The sequence below is a fragment of the Ursus maritimus genome, unplaced genomic scaffold (assembly GCF_017311325.1).
Source record: "Ursus maritimus isolate PB19 unplaced genomic scaffold, ASM1731132v1 scaffold_5, whole genome shotgun sequence".
Classification (NCBI taxonomy): domain Eukaryota; kingdom Metazoa; phylum Chordata; class Mammalia; order Carnivora; family Ursidae; genus Ursus; species Ursus maritimus.
In genome coordinates this window covers 76,282,744-76,308,412 of record NW_024426663.1, presented here as the reverse complement: position 1 = coordinate 76,308,412, position 25,669 = coordinate 76,282,744, and the positions used below count along the sequence as shown (strand labels likewise).

The 25,669-nt window shown below is 38.7% G+C and overlaps 1 protein-coding gene across 1 annotated transcript in view; it reads left to right on the top strand.

Annotated features, from left to right (window-relative positions):
* The first annotated feature begins 240 nt into the window (after nt 1-240).
* The window catches only part of YTHDC2 (YTH domain containing 2), a 71,005-nt gene continuing 45,576 nt past the window's right edge, over nt 241-25,669 (top strand). The window contains exons 1-10 of the mRNA XM_008709487.2: nt 241-636; nt 2,032-2,122; nt 9,262-9,458; nt 10,808-11,007; nt 14,435-14,601; nt 15,337-15,439; nt 16,302-16,458; nt 19,540-19,647; nt 21,405-21,553; nt 22,880-23,015. Of these exons, the coding sequence (XP_008707709.2) occupies nt 450-636; nt 2,032-2,122; nt 9,262-9,458; nt 10,808-11,007; nt 14,435-14,601; nt 15,337-15,439; nt 16,302-16,458; nt 19,540-19,647; nt 21,405-21,553; nt 22,880-23,015 (1,495 nt within the window). The 5' untranslated portion in view covers nt 241-449. The remainder of the gene's footprint in view (nt 637-2,031; nt 2,123-9,261; nt 9,459-10,807; nt 11,008-14,434; nt 14,602-15,336; nt 15,440-16,301; nt 16,459-19,539; nt 19,648-21,404; nt 21,554-22,879; nt 23,016-25,669) is intronic.

The window sequence follows — 25,669 nt, the reverse complement described above, 5'->3', positions numbered from 1 at the left end:
GCGGTGCCTGCCGGGCACACAGTGGGAGCCCGCACCAGCTCACGGAAGGAATTAATGAAGGGTTTAAGGAAAGAGTGGGTGACCCAATAAAAGGATGCACGGGAGCCCCTTGGTGCGGAGGTGCGGACGGGAGAAGACGGAGAGAACCTGCGGCGTGGGGATACGACACTAGCCGGCAGCGGCCGGGAGGCGAGGAGCGCCCGACGCGCTGAGGTCACGGGCGTCCGTGGCCCTGGTGACGTCATCACGCCCGCGCTCTCCGCTTCGCCGGGGCTTCAGTGGCGCCGGCGTCTCCTCGGCTGTTGTGGTGGCTGGGGGGTTCTGGTGACCCCGGCTCAGTGCAGGCCGCCTGCGGAGGGGTCAAGTCCCGGCAGTGGCCCTCCGTCCCTGTCATTGACCGTCCGCCCGCAGACCTGGCCGCTCCCCCGCGGGGAGAACTTCTCAGGGCCATGTCCAGGCCGAGCAGCGTCTCCCCGCGGCCGCCCGCTCCTGGCGGCGGCGGCGGGGGCGGCCCAGCTCAGTGCGGCCCTGGGGGCGGGGGCCGGGCCAAGGGGCTGAAGGACATTCGGATAGACGAGGAGGTGAAGATCGCAGTCAATATCGCTCTGGAGCGCTTCCGATACGGGGACCAGAGAGGTGAGGTTCCCGAAAGGGACCCCGCCGGCTACCCCGCCTCCCCCACGCCGGGACCCACCGAGTGAAAGGGGCCGCCTCAGAGGGGGGAGGGAAGGTCTGGGCCGCCCTCGGCCCCCGGACCCACTGGAGCCCGCCTCCCCGGCGGGCAGGGGCCGCGCTTGGTAGAGCTCGGCAGGGTTAAAGCACTTGCCTGGCACTGATCAGAAGGTGGAAAGAGTCGCGTTCCTCCTTTGCAGGAGGCGTTTCTTTCCTCCAGAGAGAGGCCCGTAGGCAGTTTGGGGCGTCAAAGGCACAGCTTTTAGGTATTGGTACCCCCCCCCCTTTTTTTTTTTAAAGGAAATTGTGTTAGGCTTAGCTGAGGCTAATGTTTACACTACAGAAGTAGAAGAGCAGAGGATATCAGACAAGTAAATGCATTGGCAGTGCATTAATGTTTTAAATCCCGAAAGCATCACGCTTAAACGCTTCAAAAAATTAAACTGGTTTTGGTAGATGAAACGTCTTTCACACCTCTTACAAAGCTAATTGGCTTGGGTCATACAGTTTAGAACCCGCAGCCGAGCCGTGGTGAACCGTACAACATACTAGGCCCATTCCGGTTTGCTGGCCTGAGTAGGGGACCGTTGACTCTGGCACCATACAGGCCAGAACAGGCAATGACTTGGACAGAGTGAACTTACACAAAACCAAGCCTTCGCAATATGAAGCAACAAATCCAGTCTGAGATAGTGAAACACGAATTATGTACAGTTTTGAAAACAAAGACAATGGAGTTCGACATTGAACATTCATAATATTTGAGCATCGCTCATCATGGAAGGGAAAGAACCTTTTGTTAATTAAACAAGTAAGGACTAAACTAAGTTAAAATAGTAAAATATGTTCGTCAGTCAGTCATCATACCAATTGAAGATTCCAGCACAAACAAGAGGAGTATTCTTTGGTGAACAGGAGAGTCCTCTCTCATGTTTAAGATTTAATTTTTATTAATATGGTTACTCTGGTAGACATTCAGTAGTTAGTTAATTGAATTAATATCTATTTTTCACATAGAATGACCTTTTCACATAATGTGAAAATGACCTTTTCACAAAATCACATATGCTTATATGATTTTTTTTTAAGAGCGCTTGTTGGGGGAGGGGCAGAGAGAGGGAGAGAGAATCTTAAGCAGACTCCGTGTCCAGCACGGAGCTCCACTTGGGGCTGGATCTTACAACTCTGAGATCATGACTGGAGCAGAAATCAAGAGTCAGGTGCTCAACTGACTGAGCCACCCAGGCACCCATTTTTTCCGTATTTTATATCTCTGTTTATTGAAGCACCTTGAAAGAAAATTCTATATTCCTAAATGGTACTTAGTGTATGTGTGTGTTTTTCTTTTTCCCCACGTAGAAATGGAATTTCCTTCTTCTTTGACCAGCACTGAAAGAGCCTTTATTCATCGACTGAGTCAGTCTCTTGGTTTGGTCTCTAAAAGTAAAGGGTAAGCTGATAGCTTTTCTTATTTAAAAAGAATTATTTACCAAAAAAAAAAAAAAGTTCCTGACTCTATTAAGTTGTTATTCCTGTTTTAGATTCACGTTCTTAATTATATTATACATAAATTGATTCATGTCTGTACCAAACTCAGCTCTTTGCTTTTCCTCCTATCTTGCCCTTTTTTCTTTTCCCTTAGGGGTTTAAAAAAAAAAAAAAAAGTAAAATTTAAAATGTAAGAAAAATAGTTTAAAAGCCGAAGTGGCTTGCTTGAGGAAAATATTTTCTTTTTTCATAGAAACTAAGTCTCCTTTTTAAAAAAGAATGGATGGACTAAAGATAATAAGTACAATTATTTACAGAACTATTTCTTTTGATGTTACTGTACTGTAATGGTAACTTTAGAATACATAATCATTGTTTTCTTTCCTACCAGCTCAAGAATCTGATGATTAGAAATGACTAAATAAAATGGACCAGGAAGAAACAGTATATATATGTTGAGGGCCACTGATCTGTAGGGGAAAAAAGTCATTTGAACCATCCAAATTGAAGAAGTCTAAAATTACGTGGAATGATTTCGTTTTGGGAATAAGGATGGTGGGATTGATATATAGCAGGGTTTCTCAGTATTGGCACTGTTAACATTTCAAACTAGGTAAATGTTGTGGAGGGCTGACTTGAGTATTGTAGCGTATCTAACCTTACCCAGTAGACCTCCACCCGCAGTTGTAACAACCCTCAATGCCTTTAGACATTGCCAAAATGTTCCCTGGGGAGCAAAATTGCCTCTGGTTAAGAACCAGGGAGGGGGAAAGAAAGATAAAATTTCAGCCTACCAGGGTTTAGGTTAAGAAGAGAGAAAACAAAAGATTATGAGGTCAGTCTTTTCAATAAACAGCAGGAAGGTCCTAAGATGAAAGTATCTGATGTAAGAATGTCTGGCATTTGAATGCCCACAGCGATACATTACTGAGTAAGATGGGATTTAACTTAGGTGAATGTGTATTTTGAACATCCCCAAGGCCAGTGCTTTAAATAGTGGTAGGTTTTAAGCATGCCTGTATCGTAGTCCTTTGGGTAAGTGAAATACTGCACTTGGAAGTGAAAAGAGTATGGTGCCATAATCCTTTATCCAAAAACACCTAGAACAAGTGGATTTTGAGGTTCAGATTTTAGAAACATTTTAAGGTGTATTTGCAATATGTTATGTAATACCCCTCCTAAGGTGCAGGCATCACTTTTAATCACAATATTTCTGCTGGCAAACACAAATATTCACAATAAGATAAATAAATACTAGAAATAGACTCATGTCAATGTAATCAGGCTTTCCTGCCAAATGAAGTTGCTGCCTTTAATCTTATAAAACTGCTAGTTATTTTACCAGCAACGATGGGTTTCTTTGGAAGTAGAGAGTTGCAATCTGGGACCAGCAAGCTACAACAAAACCATCTGCAAGTCCAACAAACAAGAGAGAGGAGCGTTATTTTGTGGAGAAGGAGGATGAAGTTGGGAGAGGTGGTTTTGAACAAAAGTGCACTGGGGAGAAGCAGGAGGGTGATGATGGTTTCTCATTGGCTGGGTTTCGGGGGGGGGTTGATTTCTTCTACAAGAAGAAGCAGCAGCAATGTAAATCTTTTCTGTTGGGGCCCGTAATTGAAGCTCTTTTCCTTTTCCTTTTTGTATTTTTATTTTTTTTTTAGAGTGAGAGAGAAAGAAGGTGGGGGCGGGAGAGGGTAGAGGCAAAGGGAGCAGGAGATAGAGAATCTTAAGCAGGCTCCACACCCAGCATGTAGCCCGACACAGGGTTAATCTCACAACCCCGAGATCATGACTTGAGCCGAAATCAGGAGTGGACTGTTGAGTCTTAATTGGACTTAACCAACTGAGCCACCCAGGCACTCCCAAGCTTCTTTCCTCTTGAGGAGTCTTCAGTTGGGTCTGTAATTGACAATTCTTCCTGTAATTGACATGAGTAGCTTGGCTTTCCTTACCTGTCTCCCTTTCTAGCATCCCCCCTCCACTTTAGTGTTCACCTTGCAAACTTAGAGAAATCTTCCAGTTTTCATTGTTGTTTGGGTTAAGAGTTGCAGATAAGAGGTTGTGGGTCCTCAGTAGAAAGCATCTATTGTATGGGCACAGTTCCGTAGCTACATCATTTCTATGGTTAAATGGGTTCTGAATTCTGAACAGTTAATGTAGAAATGACCATTAGAAATCACCCGTAGAAAAGCAGTCCATTTGAATGGACTACATCTGCTTTTTATCCAGTAGTGTAGTTGTTTAAGGGATGGTCCCGAATGGAGAAACCTGGGGCAGGGGAGAGAGCAAGATAAGTTATCAGGACAAAAAAAGGTGGGCGAGGAAACACTGGACAGAGAGGAGAAAAGATGCTAAGGGAAGCCAGGTAACCCTGCCTTCTCATCTAGGCCCTAGTGCCTATTCCTAGTTCGGATTCTATGATTCTGTAGTTTACTTTGAGTATCTTAGGAGGTTTAAAAATAGATTCCAGGCTTACTGTGTGAAAGTTGACAATTGTTTTTTCTCATCACTTACTCCTTTTTGCTCTCCTTTCTTTCAGAATGCAGCCGTGTGTGTTGGATTTTGTTTTTCATTTCCTCCTGAAGAGTTGAATTGATTTTGCAATTGATTACTTATTTTGGATTACTTTTTATAGTTGCTCATCTTTTGGTGAAAATTCTCTTGTCGGAGTGACGTCCCCATAGTGTATTCTTTAGCGTAGACTAAAGTTTTGTTTGAAATTTTAGTCAAGCTTTCCCATACCTGAATTTCACTTCCTTATAATTTGTTTCCTTTTTTCCCCAACTGAGGTCTGAGTTTTGGTTTTAAGAGCACACTTTTCTGAGTCTTGGACTTGTTCATGAACAAAACAGAATTTCTTTCCTGTTCTTCCTAGTCCAAGTTATGCAAAATGAAATTTACAAAATGAACTTACTTAAGGACTTGTGGAAAGAGAAACTGTAAAGTACATGAAAATAGGTTTTCCAGGTACAGGTTTCTTACCCTGTGATTGCTGATGTCCCTGCTTCCTAGGTATCCACGTGTTCTAGTCACCCTGACGGGAAGGCTCTATCCTGCAAGAAAGCCCCCTTTTCAGATTCAGGTTCCTGCCTCCCTTGCCTCTTGCCTGGGAAGGTTGTGTACCGCACTTTCCTTTTCTACCCCTACTTAAAATAGGAAAAATGGGTTAAAAGTGACTTAAGTGTCTTACTGATTTTTGGGGCATCCGTTGAAAAGAAACAGCCTACGGTGCCCAATAGTAATAATAGCGACAGCTCACGTTCATTAAGTGCTCTTATGCAGCAGGCCTTATGCGAGTGGCTTTAAGTAGATTAGTTGATGCTCATAATAGTCTTAATCAGTCGATTCTATTAATAACATCTGGTATCTGTGTAACAGATGAGGCAGTTCAGGGTTGGAGATGTTAAGCAATTTTCCCAAGATCACACAGCTAGCAAGGGGCAGAGCCAGGATTTGAACATAGTAATGTTTCATTAATTTTTGATTGTTCACAGTGGGTTCACAGCAGTGTCGTAGGAGCTGTGAGGAGTTAAAATGGAAATATTAGATAGGTCTTGTCTTTAAGTTGTTTCTAGTCCAAAGTCACAGAATGAACCAGTGTACCACCATGATAGTGTCCATGACATGAGAACAACTTTGTTTAGTGACAAAGGTAGCTGATTGGTTTATTAATTTCCACATAGTCATTAAAGAAAGTATAAATTAGTATGATATAAACTTTAATAAATTTACAATTCTAAGCTACAGTATTGGGAATAAAATGGTTTGGAGTTAGGTCTTTGCATCTTTCTGCCTAATGGAAGTATAAATTAAGGAAATAGGAAATGCTGCATTTATGAGGCATCATATAAACATGGATTATTTTTTGAGACGTTAGCTCCTTGGTGGCTGTGAACTTTTTAAGTTGTCATTTCAGATTTTGGCTTTTTAGCTGATTAAAAAAAAAAAAGATTATTTGAGAGAGAGAGAGTGTGTTCGTATGCGGAGGAGGGGCAGAGAAAGTGTGCATGCGTGCACACATGTGCAGGGGCAGGAGGGGAGAAGCAGAGGGGGAGAGAGAATCTCAAGCAGACTCCATGCCCAGCATGGAGCCCCATGAGGGGCTCAATCTCATGACCCTGAGATTATGACCTGAGCTGAAACCAAGGGTTGGGTGCTTAACTGACTGTGCCACCCAGGTGCCCCGTAGCTGATTTTTTAAACTGTTGACAGATTTGGAGAGTGGAGAATAGTAAGGCATATGATTGTATTTGAGTTAAATGTTCGGTAACATGCTGTGTAAATTGATAAATTCATATTAAAATTGCATCAAATATGATGAGTTAATAGTTTTTCTTTAAAAAGAAGAAGCCATTGAGGGGCGCCTGGGTGGCACAGCGGTTAAGCGTCTGCCTTCGGCTCAGGGCGTGATCCTGGCGTTCTGGGATCGAGTCCCACATCAGGCTCTTCTGCTGTGAGCCTGCTTCTTCCTCTCCCACTCCCCCTGCTTGTGTTCCCTCTCTCGCTGGCTGTCTCTATCTCTGTCGAATAAATAAATAAAATCTTTAAAAAAAAAAAAAAAAGCCATTGAAATGCCAAAACTTCTGATAGCATGCATTGATTACTTTTACACTTTGAAAGTTAGATGTTACGATGTTCTTGCCTGTAATATTAGTGCATTTGTGTTTACAAATTGCATGTGGAGCTTGCGTTTTATTTGGAAAAAATTATTGTGACATTAATTTATTTAGCATCTTTTCCACATCCTGCAGCTCGTTTCTAGTTAATTTTGCTTTGAAAAGAAACCTCTTCACGGTTTTTTTCAAGGAATAGTGCTACTTTGGAATGAAAGCATGAGATCTCAGTGTGTGAGTTTATGAAGTAGGGCAAATCTCTGCTGTATGGAATGTTTTCCTCCTCACAACAACGAGACAAATACTTTACCAAACATTTCACTAATCTTTTTATCGTTTCCCAGTGTCACTGGTGCTGAATATGGTAGGAATGAGCCCTAAGAACCACAAGTAGCATCTTCCTAAAACACAACCTTTCAAGTTGATTATATCTTTGTATCCCACCATCTGTGTTCAAAATGAATTCAGTAAGTTTTAAATGGTAATGGCTAAGTACCCGTACATGCTAACTTTGAATTATTTTTGTACATGAATGCTGTATGATTAGTAGGCAGCTTATGTTAGGAAAGTTTGAATCTGACCCATTTCAGTTGTGAGCTTGTTGAGAAGAGTGTATTTTACAACTTTGTAATCCCAGCTTCTAGCATAGTGCCTGGCATACAGTAGGTGCTCAATATATGATGAATGACTGACTGAATGAATTAATGAAATAAAGTTAGCTAAAGGTGAAATACAGCAAAACTTTCCAGAGACAGTTTTCAAGAAAATTAAAGCATCTTGGAGCCGATAGAAATAGTAGAGATTTTTAAATTAACTTGTATACAGTGTCAGAGAAATAAAATGATTTTTGATCACATAGCTAGTTAGTTGAACACAAGCCTCCTGACTCTTGGCTCTAGTGCTCATTTCAGTACATTTCCTGCCTTCTGTAGTTAAAAGTTTTATGAAGTAAATAGCGTAGGAGGGGAAGGAATGATTGTGTCTATAACGACTGTGCTGAATTTTCAGAAAGGTCCATGAGAAAAGAACCTACTGCAGAGATCATCTTTAGAATCCAGTAATTCTTATTTACCATAGAAATAACTGAAATCCTAGGTCAGGTTAAATTTAGTTATTTTGTCTTTATCCCATAATTAAAGATCACTAAGTGCTTGTTAAGGAGTAGATGACAGTACTGAACACATAATTCATTAAAGCATTCCATAAAAAGTTTCTAGAAATTAAAAATCTTCGTAAATCTAAAGCCTCACTTAAGAAGGCTTAGACAGCTAAAACTGTGTAGGTTAATCTCCAGTTTTATATTGTTTTTACAGTGAAAATATTATTGAAAAATTTTAAATCTAATGAAAATTAGGAAAAGTGTACATGTACTTTTCGTTGTATTGTGGTTTTGTTACTTCTGTAATATGATAGTGACATTAACAAATGATAGAACATTTTATGAAATATTTTGGGTAACTTTTTAAAAATAAGTGCTTTTTTTCCAGATTATATAATAATAGCTTTCATTCATTTAATACTTACTTTGTGACAGATGTTGCCCTTTATATGCATTATCTTATTTAATCATATGAGTAATTCTTTGAGGCAGGTATTACTATTATCTTAGGCTCAGAGTGATTAAATATTTTGCTTATAGTCCCACAGCTAATAAGTAGTAGAGCTAGGATTCGGACCCAGGTTGGTAATGCTGTTAGAGCCTGAGTGCTTTATGAGTGCTATATTGTACTAGATTATGGACATGCCTTATTAAATCAGCCAGAACACATTGGAGGACTTCCTGTGCATATAACATTGTACCTAGTACTCTTGGAGCAACAAAAGTCATGAAAGACATTGTCAGTCCTGGACCATTGAAGAAACGAATATACCTACATCAAATAATTTGAAAACAGTTATAAATCATCATTACGTTATAACTGAAGGCTAGGGCCTGAAGCTTTGAAAAATTTCTTTTTCCCAAGATGCATATGAAAATACTTATAAGTAATGTTGATTTATACTTTTTTGGTCCAGCCACTAAGCTTGGTTCTCTTAACAGGTTCATGGGATGTGACATACCAGCAAACTATGGAAACGTTCAGTGGGTGATATTAGTCTGGACAGTGAACCATAACTTTTTTATTACCATTTTTAGATTCTGTTGTTCAGATTGGTTTTCTCCCTCTGTATGCTTCCAACTGGTGATGTTTCATCCACCATGAAGTCTGCTAAGACAAACTTTAACATTTGTGGGTAAGTAAGCCATTTTTGAGGTTTAAAAACTGGATTTGCAGCATTTAAAAATTCTAATTGAAAATGGTCTTGTGGCCACTTCGGCACCACACCCCTTCCTTATTGACTTTTTTTGGGATTTTCAGCATCTTCTCCCAAAGCATTTTGATTTTTTTCAATGTTTTGCTTGAGACATGTTTTCTAAGTAGGCAATACATCATATGTGAACAAATTGACTATATATAGTAAATAAACGATTTTTATTAATATTCAGAAAGGGAGCAAATAGATACCTAACTGTGAAGAAGAAAGATGGATCAGAAACAGCTCATGCAATGATGACCTGTAATTTGACTCATAATACAAAACATGCTGTTAGGAGCCTAATTCAGAGATTTCCTGTCACCAATAAAGAGCGTACTGAACTTCTGCCTAAAACAGAAAGAGGAAATGTGTTTGCAGTTGAAGCTGGTATGTATTTTCTGGGGAGCTTCCTTGTCTATCCTATTATTTGATGCCTGTTCTTTTACCATTTTAAATTTATTTAAAAAAAGAAACTAAGATGAAATAAGATTTCTCAGTTTCAATCGTCTGTTAGAAATGAGAAAGAACTGTGAAAATTTTGGAATGAAATGCAGCGTTAAGGCATGTGATGAAGTCAGACAAGTCTTTAAGTGTCACAGTGATAGCTATCATTTATTGAGCACCTACTGTGTGCTAGGCAGTATGCTAAACTGTTTATATCAGGCCTCATAGCAACCCTGGCAAGGTAAGAATTTCCTCTATTTCAGGGATGATTAAGTGGGTTCAGAACAGTTAAATAATTTGTGCCAGGCTACTCAACCAGTCACTAAACCGCAGAGCTGGGATTCGACTCCAGGGTCTGGACTTTCCTATATTATGCTGCCAAGACACGCTAATGAGTGAGCTTTTGAATTGGGGTGTTAGCTTCTGGTAAAAGGACAGAGTCTTCAGTACCCTAACTTGCCGAAAGGTAGCTAAATAATATTTTTAGGTTCTGAAATGAAGTTGTAATTTTATTATTTGGAAAAAACTTCTTAGTGAGAAAATCATTAATTACCTAAAGTGACAGATATGCATAATTTTCATTGTCTGTTGGAGTAGGTTTGCAGAGTGTAGAAAGTACATGGTCCTATAGATAGCAAGGAATTTAAGTTCTAAATACAGACCCACAAAAATGGTTTGAGTTATGCGAGGAATATAAAACACATCATGCCTCTTTTTTATTCCTGTGTGCTTATTAATTAAATATAGATACTGGCTAAAACTCTCAATTAGGAAATTTAAGAATCAGGACCTTATATTTACACATATTATTCTATTTGATCACAAAATCTTACATATTTAACTTTAAACATGCAGAATATTATTTTTTTCATGATGTGTTTTCATACCGTTCATAACAGACATTATAATGCACATTGTTTCCCATTTTAGTTTTTTGTGTCGTTTTTGATAGAACCAAGCATGAAAACTCTTTGAGGTTATCAGAATCCCCTTTTATCTTTAGTGGTTATGGAGTGATTGATTTTTGTTCATTTGTAAACATTATGCACCAGAAATACTTTTAGAAATTTGCTTCTTCATTGAGAACTGAAATTTGTAACTTGTTTTTAGAGAGCTTTAAGCGTAGGGGCACAGCAGTCGTGCATTGCTTGTTAACTTTATGTAGACGGAATATAGAAGGAACACTCAAATGGAATTACATTGGAAATTACTTATCTTTGTTTTCCACACTTTTTAAACATTGTTGACCATAAATTTTTTTGTTGTTGTTGTTCTTTTATTCATTTTCAAAGAAAACCGGGAAATGAGCAAAACAAGCGGGCGACTCAACAATGGCATACCTCAGATTCCAGTGAAAAGAGGAGAATCTGAATTTGATTCTTTCAGGCAGTCTCTGCCCGTGTTTGAGAAACAAGAAGAAATTGTTAAAATAATTAAGGAAAATAAAGTAGTTTTGATTGTAGGAGAAACTGGGTCTGGAAAGACTACGCAGGTTTGTTTCTTCTTTGTTGTTTATGGAAGAAAAAATATTTTATCCCACGGGATAGTGTTATATCAAATTTATGCTACATGTATTTTAATCAAAAAACCCCCTTTTGGTTACTTTAATGATTACTTCAGAAGTATTTTGGGAGTACATATTGAGAATTTATAGAAAGGAAGTGTTTGAAAATATTTATTTTTAAGCTAGCACATTGGGCCTTCATTTAAATAGAAGTGGGGATGTGATTGGGCATCGTAAAGGAATATGGACGAGGCTGGCCTTGTAACCTCCATGAGCCAGAGCCCTCGTTTGTAAAATGGAGCTAATAATTGCTGCCGTTTACGGTGAACTTTAGAGATGTCTATAACGAGCCTATCAGTGTTTTGTACGTAGCAGCTAAATTAACAGCAATATTAATAATGATGTCTTAATATAAAATCGACTGTAGACATTGAGGCCTGCGCAGGTCCCAACCTGTCTGTGGTTTGGGGTTGCTATCTGCCTCATAAAACAAAGTAGAGGGTTTGTCTTCTGGGAAGACAAAGTCGTCTTCTCCTCTGAGAAAGCCTCCTACATAGTTGGCTTTGGCATCTTCTGGGAACAGGGAGGCTGGGATTGAGGCCTCACGAGTCTGGGTTTTTGGCTGAGGTAGAGAGAGAAGACGGTGCTTATAACCAGAAAGTCCAGAGTCGGGTGTAATTACCTCCAGGACTCATTACTGTTAACCCAGCCTGGGCTTCATGACAGGTGTAGAAGTAGATTCTTTAATAATTATAATAATACAGTTTAAAGAAAAATAAAGTTGACCGTAGAATGGGATTAATATGACAAGTCTGACTTGGGTGTTTACTATCAAAGTACTTCATTATGCCATTTCCCCCACTGGGTGACGGATTGCAAATAAGTATGGTATAGTGATTTGACCTTGTTAATGTTCTTTACGTGTTCACATGTTAAAGTAGTAAAATTACTTTGCTTTTGATAGAAATTCAGATAGAATAGTCAATATAATTTTGCATTTTTTCTTTTATGGACACCTACGTTTGCTTTTGACAGTTGCTTAACACTTCCTATGGTCATATTGGTTGGTGTGAGAAACCTAGTCCATAGGTAAGGCAAGGGGGTGGAGGCAAAGTGGACTATACAGTTTACCACTTATTTACTGAAGGACTCAACCATTTTTACAGAAGTATGACGGTTTCTAAAACTTGAGCCTTTAAAACTAAATAATGAAAAACACGGTGAAATTTTTATCTGAGCACAGTATATAAGATTTTTCTTCAGTGTGAGTCCTTTGTGATGGCTTGAAATTCCATGGAGTCCTTCCAGAGCATCTGTTCAGTTGTTGGTTGTTTTGGTATTAGAGTAAGTTTTGCCAGTAGGTTTTAATTGTACCGGTTCTAATTACATTGAACAGAGATTATGAGTGCTTACTTTGGCAGCACATATACCCAATGGAGATTATGAAAGTTTTGACAAATATAATAAATATGTTTTCATTTAAATTATTTGAATATCCTTGCTAAATGATCTCTGTATATGGGCATTAAGTATGTTTATTTTTATGTATATCATTTTATTAGGTATGAAGATACTTGAGAATTAGAAATTAGTTACTTGCTTTTTGCTTTTCAAGAAGAAACTATTAATCTAACGGGTTACACTTAAGAAAAGATTGCATCTTATTTGAGGAGTTAAAGTAAAATTACTGATGTGTCTGTTTTATGAAGTATAAATGTAACAGAATTTAAAGTTCATATCATTAGCCAGTTTCATCTTGCCTTTAGTAACATTAGGAAGTTAATTGCCTTTTGCATTTTCATGTTCATTGTTCATATTCATTATGTAAAATTCAAACATTATGGAAAATAGTACATAGAAAGTGAAAGATTTCTCATTCTCTTGCTACTCTACATGCATGTTTGTCAGAAACTTGGGAGTATGTATTTCTGTTTTTAAAAAAAATTTTTTTTGGCACCTTTGTTTTTAATTTTCTTTAGAGCATTGAGATATATATATATATTAAAACAAACATGGAATAATATGCATTTTGTATCTTGCTTTTTTCACTTAATAGATACTGGATATTTTTCACTAGCTAGAGATAGAACTCATTTTTTTTTTAAGATTATTTATTTATTTATTTATTTATTAAAGATTTTATTTATTTATTTATTCAACAGAGATAGAGACAGCCAGCGAGAGAGGGAACACAAGCAGGGGGAGTGGGAGAGGAAGAAGCAGGCTCATAGCGGAAGAGCCTGATGTGGGGCTCGATCCCATAACGCCTGGATCACGCCCTGAGCCGAAGGCAGGCGCTTAACCGCTGTGCCACCCAGGCGCCCCTAGAACTCATTTTTTAAGCAATTTTATAGTAATCCCAAACATTTTTCACTAACAGTGATAAAAAAATGACAGCTTTCTATGTGTTGAACTTTTGAGTTCTCTCATTTAAACCTCTCAATAACCTCAAGACATGTAGGCCTTTTATTATCTCTTTTTCCAGGTGAGGAATAAAAACTGGAACTTATAAGTATTGATCTGTCCAAATTCCCATAGCTAGGAAGTGGCAGAGCAGGGATCTTATTCTTGTATTGTACTTTTTAGTATTGTATTCTAATACTTCTTTGCCAATTTATGGGAGTGTTTTCATAGGATAAATTCCTAGGAGTGGAAAAGCTTGGTCAAGAATGTGGCAGTTAGATTTTTGCAGCTAGATTAACTAGTTATTGTCTATTAACTCAAAAAGAGTTGTGTTTAAATAGAATTGAACGTATTGAAAGTTCCCATTTCTCTGAAGCTTGGGCAGCAATGATTTACCTTTACTAATCTGATAAGCAAGAAAAAATGTGTTAATGTGCATTTCCTTGGTTCTTAGAGAGCTGAGTATCTTTTCATTTGTGTTTGTTCTGTATATTCTGTGAGTTGCTTGTTTATATCTCATTTTGCATTTGTCTTTTTTTTTTAAGCTTTTATTTATTTATTTATTTATTTGACAGAGAGAGAGACAGCCAGCGAGAGAGGGAACACAAGCAGGGGGAGTGGGAGAGGGAGAAGCAGGCTCTCAGCGCAGGAGTCTGACGTGGGGCTCGATCCCAGAACGCCGGGATCACGCCCTGAGCCGAAGGCAGAGGCTTAAGCGCTGTGCCACCCAGGCGCCCCTCATTTTGCATTTGTCTTAATCATTTTGGATTTATTTTTAATCTTTATATATTATGGGTACATGCCTGTTGACTGTTAGACATCCTAAAAATGATTTCATCAGTTTTTTGTTTTTTAGATTTGCTTATGGTATCTTATGTATTAGTTTTACATTTTTCTTTAGTCAAATCTGTCGATCGTTTTTTAGTTCCAGTAGTTTTTCCATTGTGGTTGACTTGGGCCTTCTGGGTGTACAATCATGTCATCTTATAGGACTTAACAACTGTCATTTCAGATTCCTCAGTTCCTTTTAGATGATTGCTTTAAAAATGGTATCCCCTGCCGTATATTTTGTACCCAACCAAGACGGTTAGCGGCAATCGCTGTGGCCGAAAGAGTTGCTGCAGAGAGAAGAGAAAGGATTGGTCAAACAATTGGATATCAGATCCGATTAGAAAGCAGGTAACGCTGGTTCTCCTGTAGCCTATCTTTGATTGTTCTTCGAAAAGACTAATGTTTCTATTTCATTAAATACAGAGGATATGTTGGTTGAAAAATTAGATGATCATTTTGCTTCAAGTAAGTCTTTGATAAGATGTTGAGGTCATGACTGAACTTAGTAAGGTTTTGAATACATAGCTTTAGAAAGAGTTGGGCCATAGATACACATCCGTTTTCATAGTTTCATGATCAAATACAAGTTATTTCACCTCTTTGAACCTTGGTTTTCTCATCTATAGAATGGGGCCAATAAAAGCAGCTTTGATGTGAAGTTTATAGTAAACTAAATGGTAGTAACTGAATTGATTATTAGAAGTGGTACTAGTAGTACCTTCTCGATGAGTGGTACCGTTTCTTTCCTTTCAATAGTTTGGATGTAGTAATTTCAAAAAGCTCCTCATTTATGATACACTTTTTTCCCTGAGCAAAAAGTGTTAAAGGATTAAAAAAAATCTTTTTATGGTTCCTTAACAAAATAATCCCTTAATTAATTAAAGACTGTTAATTAAAATTTTGTAAGATTATCAGGTATGAAATACATATTTCACATAACTTGGGTCATAAAGCATGCATACCAGTTCACCCTTATATTGGTAACCTTAAGAAACAAGTACATATGGGACTAACATTTAATGTGATCGTGTTTTCATTACATATGAGTTGTAATTGCATGCTTTTTTTTTATTTTTTAAAAAGGGTTTCTCCAAAGACACTTCTGACATTTTGCACTAATGGGGTATTGCTTCGTACGTTGATGGCAGGAGATAGTACATTGTCAACTGTGACGCATGTTATTGTGGTAAGAATATTGCTGAGTTTGCCATGTACAACTCAGATTGCTTAAAACTTTGAATATGTAATGACATTTTTAGGCTAGGATATGCATGAGAACCAATTTTTTTGAACAGCTTTCCTAATCAAGTTACTTTATATTGCCTGTAATTGTGGGAAATAAATACTTGTGTTACGTAGAGATATTCACAACTATCAGGTTTTAAAGTAGGTAAGTTTTTCAAAAGTGCTTTTTGTATGGGAAAGTGATACATGTGCTTAGCATTCCCCAGAATGGTGAGTGGTTTTCTTTTTTCTCTGTGCTTACTCATCTGATTCCTCCTTTAGCTAATACGTATTTCCCAGTCTTAGGGGTGCACTTTATAGTCCTTTAACTTCATAGGTAAGCTGCTAAATTAACTAGCTACTGATGAAGTAGATGAATTATCACCTTATTAAAAAATTCTAATTTTTATGTCAGAAAAACATTAGATTAAGTTGTATAAGTTTGCAATAAGTAGCTTTTGGAAACTTACTAGTTCTCTGCATGCCAACCAAAGGGTGCACCTGTGCTCTGATGCTAACGGAAGCGTATTTAAATACATTTTATATGTATTAAGAATACATTAAATTAGACTCCAGTAATTCCGAATTTGTTGTAGTTTGTGTGTCTTTTACATTGTCTAAGAGGCAGTGCTTTGTTACCCACAATCGGTTGTTCATGTCTGATTATTTCTGAATTGTCCATAATACAAAATTTTCATGAGTACCGATGGGCCTTAGTCGCATTTAATTTGCATTAGTATAAAACCTAGCAGCTCCATACTTTTAAAGACTTAGTCATCCGTAATGTTTTAACTATTCTGTGGTTTTGTTTTTGTTTACTGCAGGATGAAGTACATGAAAGGGATCGATTTAGTGATTTTTTACTTACAAAGTTAAGAGATCTGTTGCAAAAGCATCCAACTTTGAAACTTATTCTTTCTAGTGCTGCCTTGGATGTAAATCTTTTTATAAGATATTTTGGAAGTTGCCCAGTGATATATAGTAAGTTAAACGATCAGATTTCTTCAAGGATTTTTATGAAAGTATACTTTTTGGCATGACTGTATTTATTATTATAGGAATTGGGGAATGTTCCGAAGTAGAGAGCATGTCTGTTTGCTCTGAGGTATTACTCATTATTCATCTCTCTAGATTTTTTCATCTTCTCCTTTGCCATCCATACTCTTTGGTGCTGTGTTGTGAGGGCAATTCTCTAGTTTTTTTTTTTGCGGTTCTCCAGTCTTTTTTTTTTTTTTTTTTTTAAGATTTTTATTTATTTATTCGACAGAGATAGAGACAGCCAGCGAGAGAGGGAACACAAGCAGGGGGAGTGGGAGAGGAAGAAGCAGGCTCCTAGCGGAGGAGCCTGATGTGGGGCTCGATCCCAGAACGCCGGGATCACGCCCGGGGCTGAAGGCAGACGCTTAACCGCTGTGCCACCCAGGTGCCCCTGCGGTTCTCCAGTCTTAAAAGGAAATGTGCTTCATTTGGGTCCCGTACCCCCTTTAATTCTGTCCTACACTTTCCCCTTTGTTGCTAGACTCCTTGGAAGAGTAGCCTGCACCCCCATGCTTACTTCCTGTGTGCTTCTGCCTGGACTGCCACTTCACTTTTGTTCTGTCCTTCAACCCAAACTGGTTTTGACACCAGTCTTTAAAAAAAAAAAATTAAATTCCTCTTTAAAAATTGAAAAAGCTGTGTTTACCTCAGTGATATAGTACCAATATATATAGGAGAGAGGTTCAGAATTGCCCCATCCTTTTTCCAGCTTATGTCCTACTTTCCTGAGATTACTTGATGTTAAAGCTTCATGTATATCCTTTCACACGTTGTCCAGGCTCACACAACATATGCAGATAGACCCATATACATGAGACGTACAGAAATTGGTTTTCGAGAAATGAGCACATGCCTTATACATTATTTTGCAGTTTGCTTTATTCATATGATGGTATGTCACGAAAAGTCCTCCAGGGTAGTAGCTGTAGGTATAGTTCATTATTTTTTTTGATGTAGTTCATTATTTTAAGCAGCTGTTTTAATATTTCATAATACGAATATACCATGATTTATTTAACCATTTATCTTTGGATGCTCAGATTGGTTCTAGACTCTCCTCTCCCCCCACCATAAACAAGGATGTAATAAACATCCTTGTGTGTATATCCTTATATACTGGCGCTTTTATTTCTAGGGAGATACTCCTGAAAGTAACATCGTTGAGTAAAAAGAGTGTATCTGTTTTTAATTTTAACAGATTTTGCCTCTGTACTTTTTCAAAGAGCTGAAACGATTTATATGTATTTCTGTAGTGCATGGGGCTGTTCATTTGTGCATTCTTACCAGGTTTACACAAAGATCTTAAGTTTTCTGTATTTCTCATGGTTGGCCCCTCCCCCCTTTTTTGTGTGTGAAATGCTCACATCTCAATTTCGTTGACAACATTGCCTCCTCTAAGTCTTGTATTCTGCACTAGAGCCTATATTTTCATGGTCTCCTTTGTGTGCTTATATTGGTATTTTATGGGATTCTTCCCTTGATCCATTTTTTTTCCCCTCTTCCTTACTCACCTTCCCTTCCCTTCCCTTCTTCCATTTGTTTTTCCTCTTTTTTCCTGCTCTGTGCTCTACTCTACTAGGTACTGGAGATGCACAGGTAATGTCCCTGGGAGCTCTCATTCATGCCCTTGGCTTCTACTTTCTTTTTTATACTAATGACCCCTGAATCCTCATTTCCAATTCAAACTCTTCAGAGCTTTGGGCTGAGATGTCTTATAAGCAGCCCATTTCTAATAAGCCCCAAGCTAAATATTTAATCTCTTCTACAAAGTCTACTTCTCATGTGTTGCCTGTTTTAGTTAGTCAGACCATCAACCTAGTCACCTAAGTCACAAACCTGTCCTTCTTCTCATAATATTCTTGGATAATAAGACACATAAAATGTGTGTGTCTGCTAACTGAAAGCTTGTTTTGGCACCTCATGTTTGACATGTCTGAAACCAAACCCGACTCCGACCGGCCAACCTGTTGCTTTCAGCTTTCCTTGTTACCTCAGAGAATGACATCATCATCTACCCAGTTTTGTGAGCCAGACATCCAAGACACATGGTTGATGCTTCTTATCATGCCTTCATATCCAATTTAGTGCTGAGTTCTGTGGATTTTATTTCCTGACTATCTCTAGAGTCTGTCTCTTGTTCATTTTTATCACCAGTTTCATTCAAATGTTGTTCTTTTTCACGTGAATTATTGGAATGATAACCCAGTCTGTTCCACCCCTTCTGCTCTCTTTTAAATCTGTGCTCTCCATTGCAGCCAGAGTGGTCTTTTCTGACATGGAATTCCAAGGATGTTGAACACTCTCTTGAGCTTAAGACTTTGGGTAACCTTTACCTCAGGATGAAGACCTAAATCCTTAATAAGACTTAACCTGTGTCTTCTGCCTCATCTCAAACTGCAATCCCTGCTTTACTCCCTGTCTCCGCCATGTTCCAACTAGCTTGGCTGTTTAGTTTCTTGAAAATATCATACTCTTGCCCAACATAGGATGTTTGCACATGCTTTTGTTTTCTTCATTGTATGCTTTTCCCTCTCCTATTAGTTTAGTATTTTGTTTACCCCTTGTGTTGGTCCTCATCTTCTGTAAGACGATGATTTTCTTAGCTCATTCAGATCCCCCGTTATGTCGTGGTATCTTGTACTTCTCTCTGAGAGGACTTAGTACAACTCTGTTTTTACCTTTATATTCTGGGTTATTGGATTAATGTTGTCTCCCTTGCTAGCATGTAAGCTGCAGGTGATTAGGAGGCAGCCATGCTGCTTCTTATGCTTTGTATTCCTGGTCCTTAGCGTGATGGCGGACACATGATAAGTAGGTCATACACCCTGGAAGAAATAAGCAAATGAACAATTCTGTAACATAAAAATCAGAATTCTGTTTAAAGGGCGATATCATGAGGATTACTTGCCCTGTGGAATTGCTTTTGGATTTTATACTCAGGTTTATTAACTCAGGATTCTCATGTTTTTGTGTGCGTTATCTCTAAGATGCAAATGGACTCTTTAAAGTATTCCTATTATTTAGTACAGGGAAGACCATTCGAAGTAAAAGAAATGTTCCTGGAAGACATCTTAAGAACTACTGGATACACAAACAAAGAAATGTTAAAATACAAAAAGGAAAAACAACGAGGTAAGCTTTTTATCAAACAAATAATAAAGTACTATTGATACTGGGTTTTTAGAGTCTTATACTACAGAGGTACAAGGACACTTGAAAGTGTTTTTCCTTTGTATATAATCGTATAATATTATATTAGAATTCTGTCCCGAGCATACTTTTTACACTGTGGTTTGTGCTCATAAATTATAATCTGTAGAGAGGAACTGAAAGTGGATGCCAGGGTCGAGGAGGAGTGTGTCTGTATCCAGAGATGCACCCATTGTTGTAAGGGGGCAGAAGGGGATGGGCTGCTGTGTATATGATAGGCCACGTATGGTAAGAGTGCGGTGTGCCACAGCAGGGCTCATAGGACGGGAGGGGGAGTGGGCAGAAGGATTGGAAAGAGTTGCATGTGGGTAATAACAGGCTTATCTTTCATACAAATGTCAAGTCTTCAAATCTTGTTTTTTGTTTTTGTTTTTGTTTTTTTTGGAGAGAGAGAGTGAGCCTGAGTAGGGGGTCGGGGGGTGCGGAGAGGTAGAGGGAGAAGGAAAGAGGAGGGAGCTCAGCACGGAGCCCAACATGGGGCTTGATCTCACGACCCTGAGATCATGACCTGAGCCGAAATCAAGAGTCAGATGCTCAACCAACTGAGCCACCCAGGTGCCCCTCAAACCTTGATTTTGTTATGAGCTGCATATGTACTTAGAATTTAGCATTATTTGCCCATTAATACATCTCTTATCATGACTTACACTATCTCTCAGCTTTTGAGTTGGGTGAGATTCTTTTTTGCTGATTTTTTTTTTTTTTAAGATTTTATTTCTTTATTTGACACAGAGAGAGACAGCCAGAGAGACAGGGAACACAAGCAGGGGGAGTGGGAGAGGAAGAAGCAGGCTTCCCACTGAGCAGGGATCACTCTGGGATCACGCCCTGGGCTGAAGGCAGACGCTTAATGACCGAACCACCCAGGCGCCCCTTTTTCGCTGACTTTTAACTACGTTATTCATGATAGATGATTTGCCTTCAAGCTTTGATTCCTTTATTTAGTCTGTATGACCTTGGACAGATGCCTTGAGTTCTTTGGATTCTCACTTGAAGAAAAACAATTAGCAATGCCTATTTCACAGTGCAGTGCTGAAGCACTAATATACAGATCAAAAAGCTAGTAGGTCTCTAAATTTTTGAAGGTGAAAATGGTATATAACTTTTATCCCAAATAACTGGCATGGTGGTAGAAGTTCAGTAAATGGTTTTCTACAAAGTGCTGTGTGAATACTAGTCACTGATTTAAGCAATATTTAGTGTATGGCTAAAATACTATTCTTTGAATTCGGACTTACTTAGAAGTAAACTTCTCACTAATAACATGAACTAGATGATGTTTTTAAGCAGTTTCATGTGTCCTTTAAGTTTCAGTATAACACATTTTACTAAATTTTTTTAATAATAATTTTTTATTATATTATGTTAGTCACCATACAGTACATCCCTAGTTTTTGATGTAAAGTTCGATGATTCATTACTTGCGTATAACACGCAGTGCACCATGCAATACTAAGTGCCCTCCTTACTACCCATCACCAGTCTATCCCATTCCCCCACCCCCTTCCCCTCTGAAGCCCTCAGTTTGTTTCTCAGAGTCCATAGATGTTTTTTGTTAATGTATTTTGAAAAAGTAAATTCAAAATTAGGCCAATTTTTTAGTATTTTCAAATTCACTTAATTTTTGTAAACAAAGTGAAGCCTTTATCTACTTATTCTTTCTTTTGGTATTAATTTAGAAGAGAAACAACAAACCACCCTTACAGAATGGTATTCAGCTCAAGAGAATACTTTCAAGCCTGAGTCTCAGAGGCAGAGAACTGTTCCCAATGTGACTGAAGAATATGACTTATTGGATGACGGCGGTGATGCTGTCTTCAGCCAGTTGGTAAGACCTTGTTGGTTTCACACCGATATTTTGAGTGAAAATCGTAGTTTATAAAGAGCATCTTATGAGATGATAGTTGTTACTGCATTATTACAGTGTAATTCTCTTAGTTTATCTTAGGTTGCAACATATTTTCAGAACAACTTTCTAACGTACTTTTTTGGGGGGCAAATAATGCGGCATCTTTTGTTTTATTCCTCAGTTTAACTTATTTCAATAAAATAAATTTTTTGAAGAAGATAGTTATAGATATTATGCATATACGTTATCATTGCTATTTTATCATCTCAAAAGCATAAGAACCTGTGAGCTAAACAATGTAAGATAAGCTCAGTTAAGAGAAAATTGGGAAAAGGCTGTTGATATTAGAGGATATGATCTACCAACCAGCTGTGTGACTTTATAAAATCAGTTACACACCGTAGACCTTAGTCTCTTCTCTGCTCCCTTTCTTTATTCTATTTTGCCACAGAATCTTTTACAGATGAAATGTTTCACAGAAGCCTGAGTGCTCACCCTCAGTGCCCGCCCCCATCCCTTGTGTGGCCTCTGCTGCCATGGGTTTCATGGAATCTGTTTGAAAACCAGAATTAGCTGGTTTTCTCAGTCCCGGCTGGTCTTTCGTTCTGGCTTAGAATTCTTTAAAAGGCATTGGTGATTAGTGTGAGGCAAAATATTGCTGGGCCTATATGCTTTCTAGAAAATTTAACCGTTTTGAGCATGAGAAGTACATATGCAGGTACCTAAACAGATATGTTTAAAGTTCTAATGCATCCCAATGAACTACACATGTTTCTAAAAATGCTTTTGAAGAATGTTTAGACGTTGTTACATAGTACAGGGAACATCCATTTGGTTCAGTGAACGGCATTTTGACCATAAAATTAGTGTTTCTTAAGCCTGAGTACGCACTAGCATCACCTCAGGAACTTCTAAAGCCCTATGGAAACTGGCCTCCATCAGCGGAGGTTCTAACGACTTGCTCTGGGGTGGGACCCAGCATCAGTGTTGGAAAACACAGCTGGGAGAGAGAACCACTGGGGTGCAGGTTTCCACAACGTTCTGCCAGAAGCACATTTCGTTAATGTTTTGACTGAATCATCCTCCTTTGTTTACAAACTCATTCTCAGATAAAAGATAAATGTAAGAACAAGATGCCGTATTATAAGTGGAACATTTGTGTTGAGATGAGAAACTTTTATGTCAAAGCCTACGCTGTAATATATGGTTAGTAGTTCTTGGTGGCCATTATGGTCATCTCACATTTTTTGCACATAAAGGTTAAGCTGTTGGGTAATTTATAATCTTTGCTTTTTTTTTTTAAAGACAGAAAAAGATGTGAATTGCCTTGAACCATGGTTAATAAAGGAAATGGATGCTTGTCTCTCTGACATATGGCTACATAAAGATGTTGATGCCTTTGCTCAGGTCTTTCACCTTATTTTAACTGAAAATGTTAGCGGTATGTATAATTTCTTAAAACAGATTTTTATTACTCTTACGGTTATTTATGGTAGAAGTGTGGTTTAATTCAAAGTGTGTGTACTACATTTTTTGTTCATAACCAATAGTTTGTTCTTTTGGAGTACTTATTTCACATGGACATATCAGGATCTTATTAGCATAGTAGAATAAATAAATATTGTGTTAAATCAGGGTTTCTTTTTCTTTTTTTTTTTTAAAGTAAGTTCTATGCCCAATGTAGGGCTTGAACTCTTGACCCTGAGATCAAGAGTCCCATGCTCTAACGACTGAGTCAGTCAGGTGCCCCTAAATCTTGGGATTCTTAATCCATTTCTCTCCAGAACGGTTATGTGGGGTCTGTGAATATATGACAGTTATATGCAAAAGTATGTTTATGTACAGGTATTGTGCATAGAAATAGACTCCCCTTCCCTCCCAATATCTTGGATTTTTTAAGAAATTTGCAGTTTCAAAAAGGAAGGAAAAGAAAGGTTAATAACTTTGTTCTTGATTTTGTATTTAGTAAATGGAGAATTTCAGCATACCTTTAATTATATAAGCTCAAGTACTAATTCACATGCATATGCTTTATGTCATGTGATGTGTGTGATAATGACCTATCCTGATTTTATTAGTTGATTATAGTGGATATTGGTAACCAGAGGTCAGTTTCAGAGCCCTGAAGCCTTCTAGGCAAAAGACAGAACGAAAGATCATAGAAGATCAGTACTGAAAAGGATTTAGATGTCAAATAATTTATCCCCTCATTTAAACTTCTCAGCATTATTATTATTATAATTATTATTGATCACTCCTTTCTTGAAACATTTTCTTCAGTTAACCTCTCATATTCCATGCTTGATTTATTTTCTTCTTTCTCGTCTCCCTCGCTGGAACTTCTTGGTTTCTTTGGCAGAATTTTCCCCTTTTTCCTGACTTCTAAATGTGGAATGGCCCAGGCCTCAATCCTTTGGTGTTGCTTCTATTTACACTTAACTTCTAATGTGGATCTCATCTAGTAATAGTTTTAAATATTTATTTAAAATGACTCCTAATTTTACTGTTCCAGTCCTGACCCCCCCCCCCGACTTGAGTATACCTGGTCACTTGACGTCTCCCCTTGGATGTCTATCAGGGGAATAAAACTAGATATGCCCCAAACAACTTTTCGTTCCCTTCTCTCTTCCCTCCTGACCTGCCTTTTCCTTAGTGTTTCCTAAGTGATCATAATCATTCGTAGATTTCTTTAAAAATGCATGTGCCTGGCCGTCCCAGACTTTGAAACTGAATTTTCACCTAGTTGCTGAGGCAACAAAACGTAAAGTAAGTCATTTTTTAAAAAAGATTTATTTGATTTGAGAGAGACAGAGACAGAGAGTGCACACACGGCGGGGGGTGGGTGGGTGGGAAGGGGCAGAGAGAGAGAGGGAGAAACAGATACCCCACGGAGCAGGGAGGCTATGAGGGGCTCCATCCCAGGATCCTGGGACCATGACCTGAGCCAAAGGCAGATGCTTAGCACCCCATAAAGTCATTCTTTTTTTTTTTTTTTTAAAGATTTTATTTATTTATTCGACAGAGATAGAGACAGCCAGCGAGAGAGGGAACACAAGCAGGGGGAGTGGGAGAGGAAGAAGCAGGCTCATAGCAGAGGAGCCTCATGTGGGGCTCGATCCCACAACGCCGGGATCACGCCCTGAGCCGAAGGCAGAGGCTTAACCGCTGTGCCACCCAGGCGCCCCTCCATAAAGTCATTCTTGACTTTGTTTTCTTTTCTTTTTCTTTTTCTTCTTTTTTTAAAGATTTTATTTATTTATTGGACAGAGAGACACAGCGAGAGAGGGAACACCAGCAGGGAGAGCAGGAGAGGGAGAAGCAGGCTCCCCGTTGAGCAGGGAGCCTGATGTGGGGCTCTATCCCAGGACCTTGGGATCATGACCTGAGCCGAAGGCAGATGCTTAACGACTGAGCCACCCAGGTGCCCCATTGACTTTGTTTTCATACTCCGCACATAATCCATTTGCAAGTCCTGATAGTTTTACCTTCTAAATAAATCCTGAATCTGACCCCATTTCACATCCCCTACTGCTGCCATTCTAGTCCAAGCCAACATTTCTCTCCCAGGACGACTGCAGTAGCCTGTGAACTGCTTTTATTCTTATGTCATTGTAGTCTCCAGAGAACAATCCGACTGATCCTTTCAAAAAAACCTGGATCATGCTCCTTCCCCCCTTTCCACTCTCCCGTGGCTTTCTATTACACTTTGAATAAAAATCAGAGTTCTTTCCCTGATTGGGTCTCTGACTGCCTTTTTGACCTCATTTCCTACGACTCTAGACCTTTTGCCACTGTTACCTCCTGCTCGTCTTTGTGTGGGTACATTCTCACCTGGGGGCTTTCGCTTTGGTTGTTTCCTGTGCCTGGAATGCTGTCCCCACAGATGATCATCATATGTCCCAAAGTCTACTTCATGGAGGTCTCTGCCTGGATCTTGCCTTCCCAGGGAGGCCTCTTTGGGGTCATTTTACTGAAACTGTGCCCTTCTCTCGCTCTTTCTCCATACCCCACTGTATTATTCACTATTGTACTTTCGTCATCTGACAGCATGTATTTTTAATTTTGTTTTACTCTGTCTCATTCACTAGAATGTAA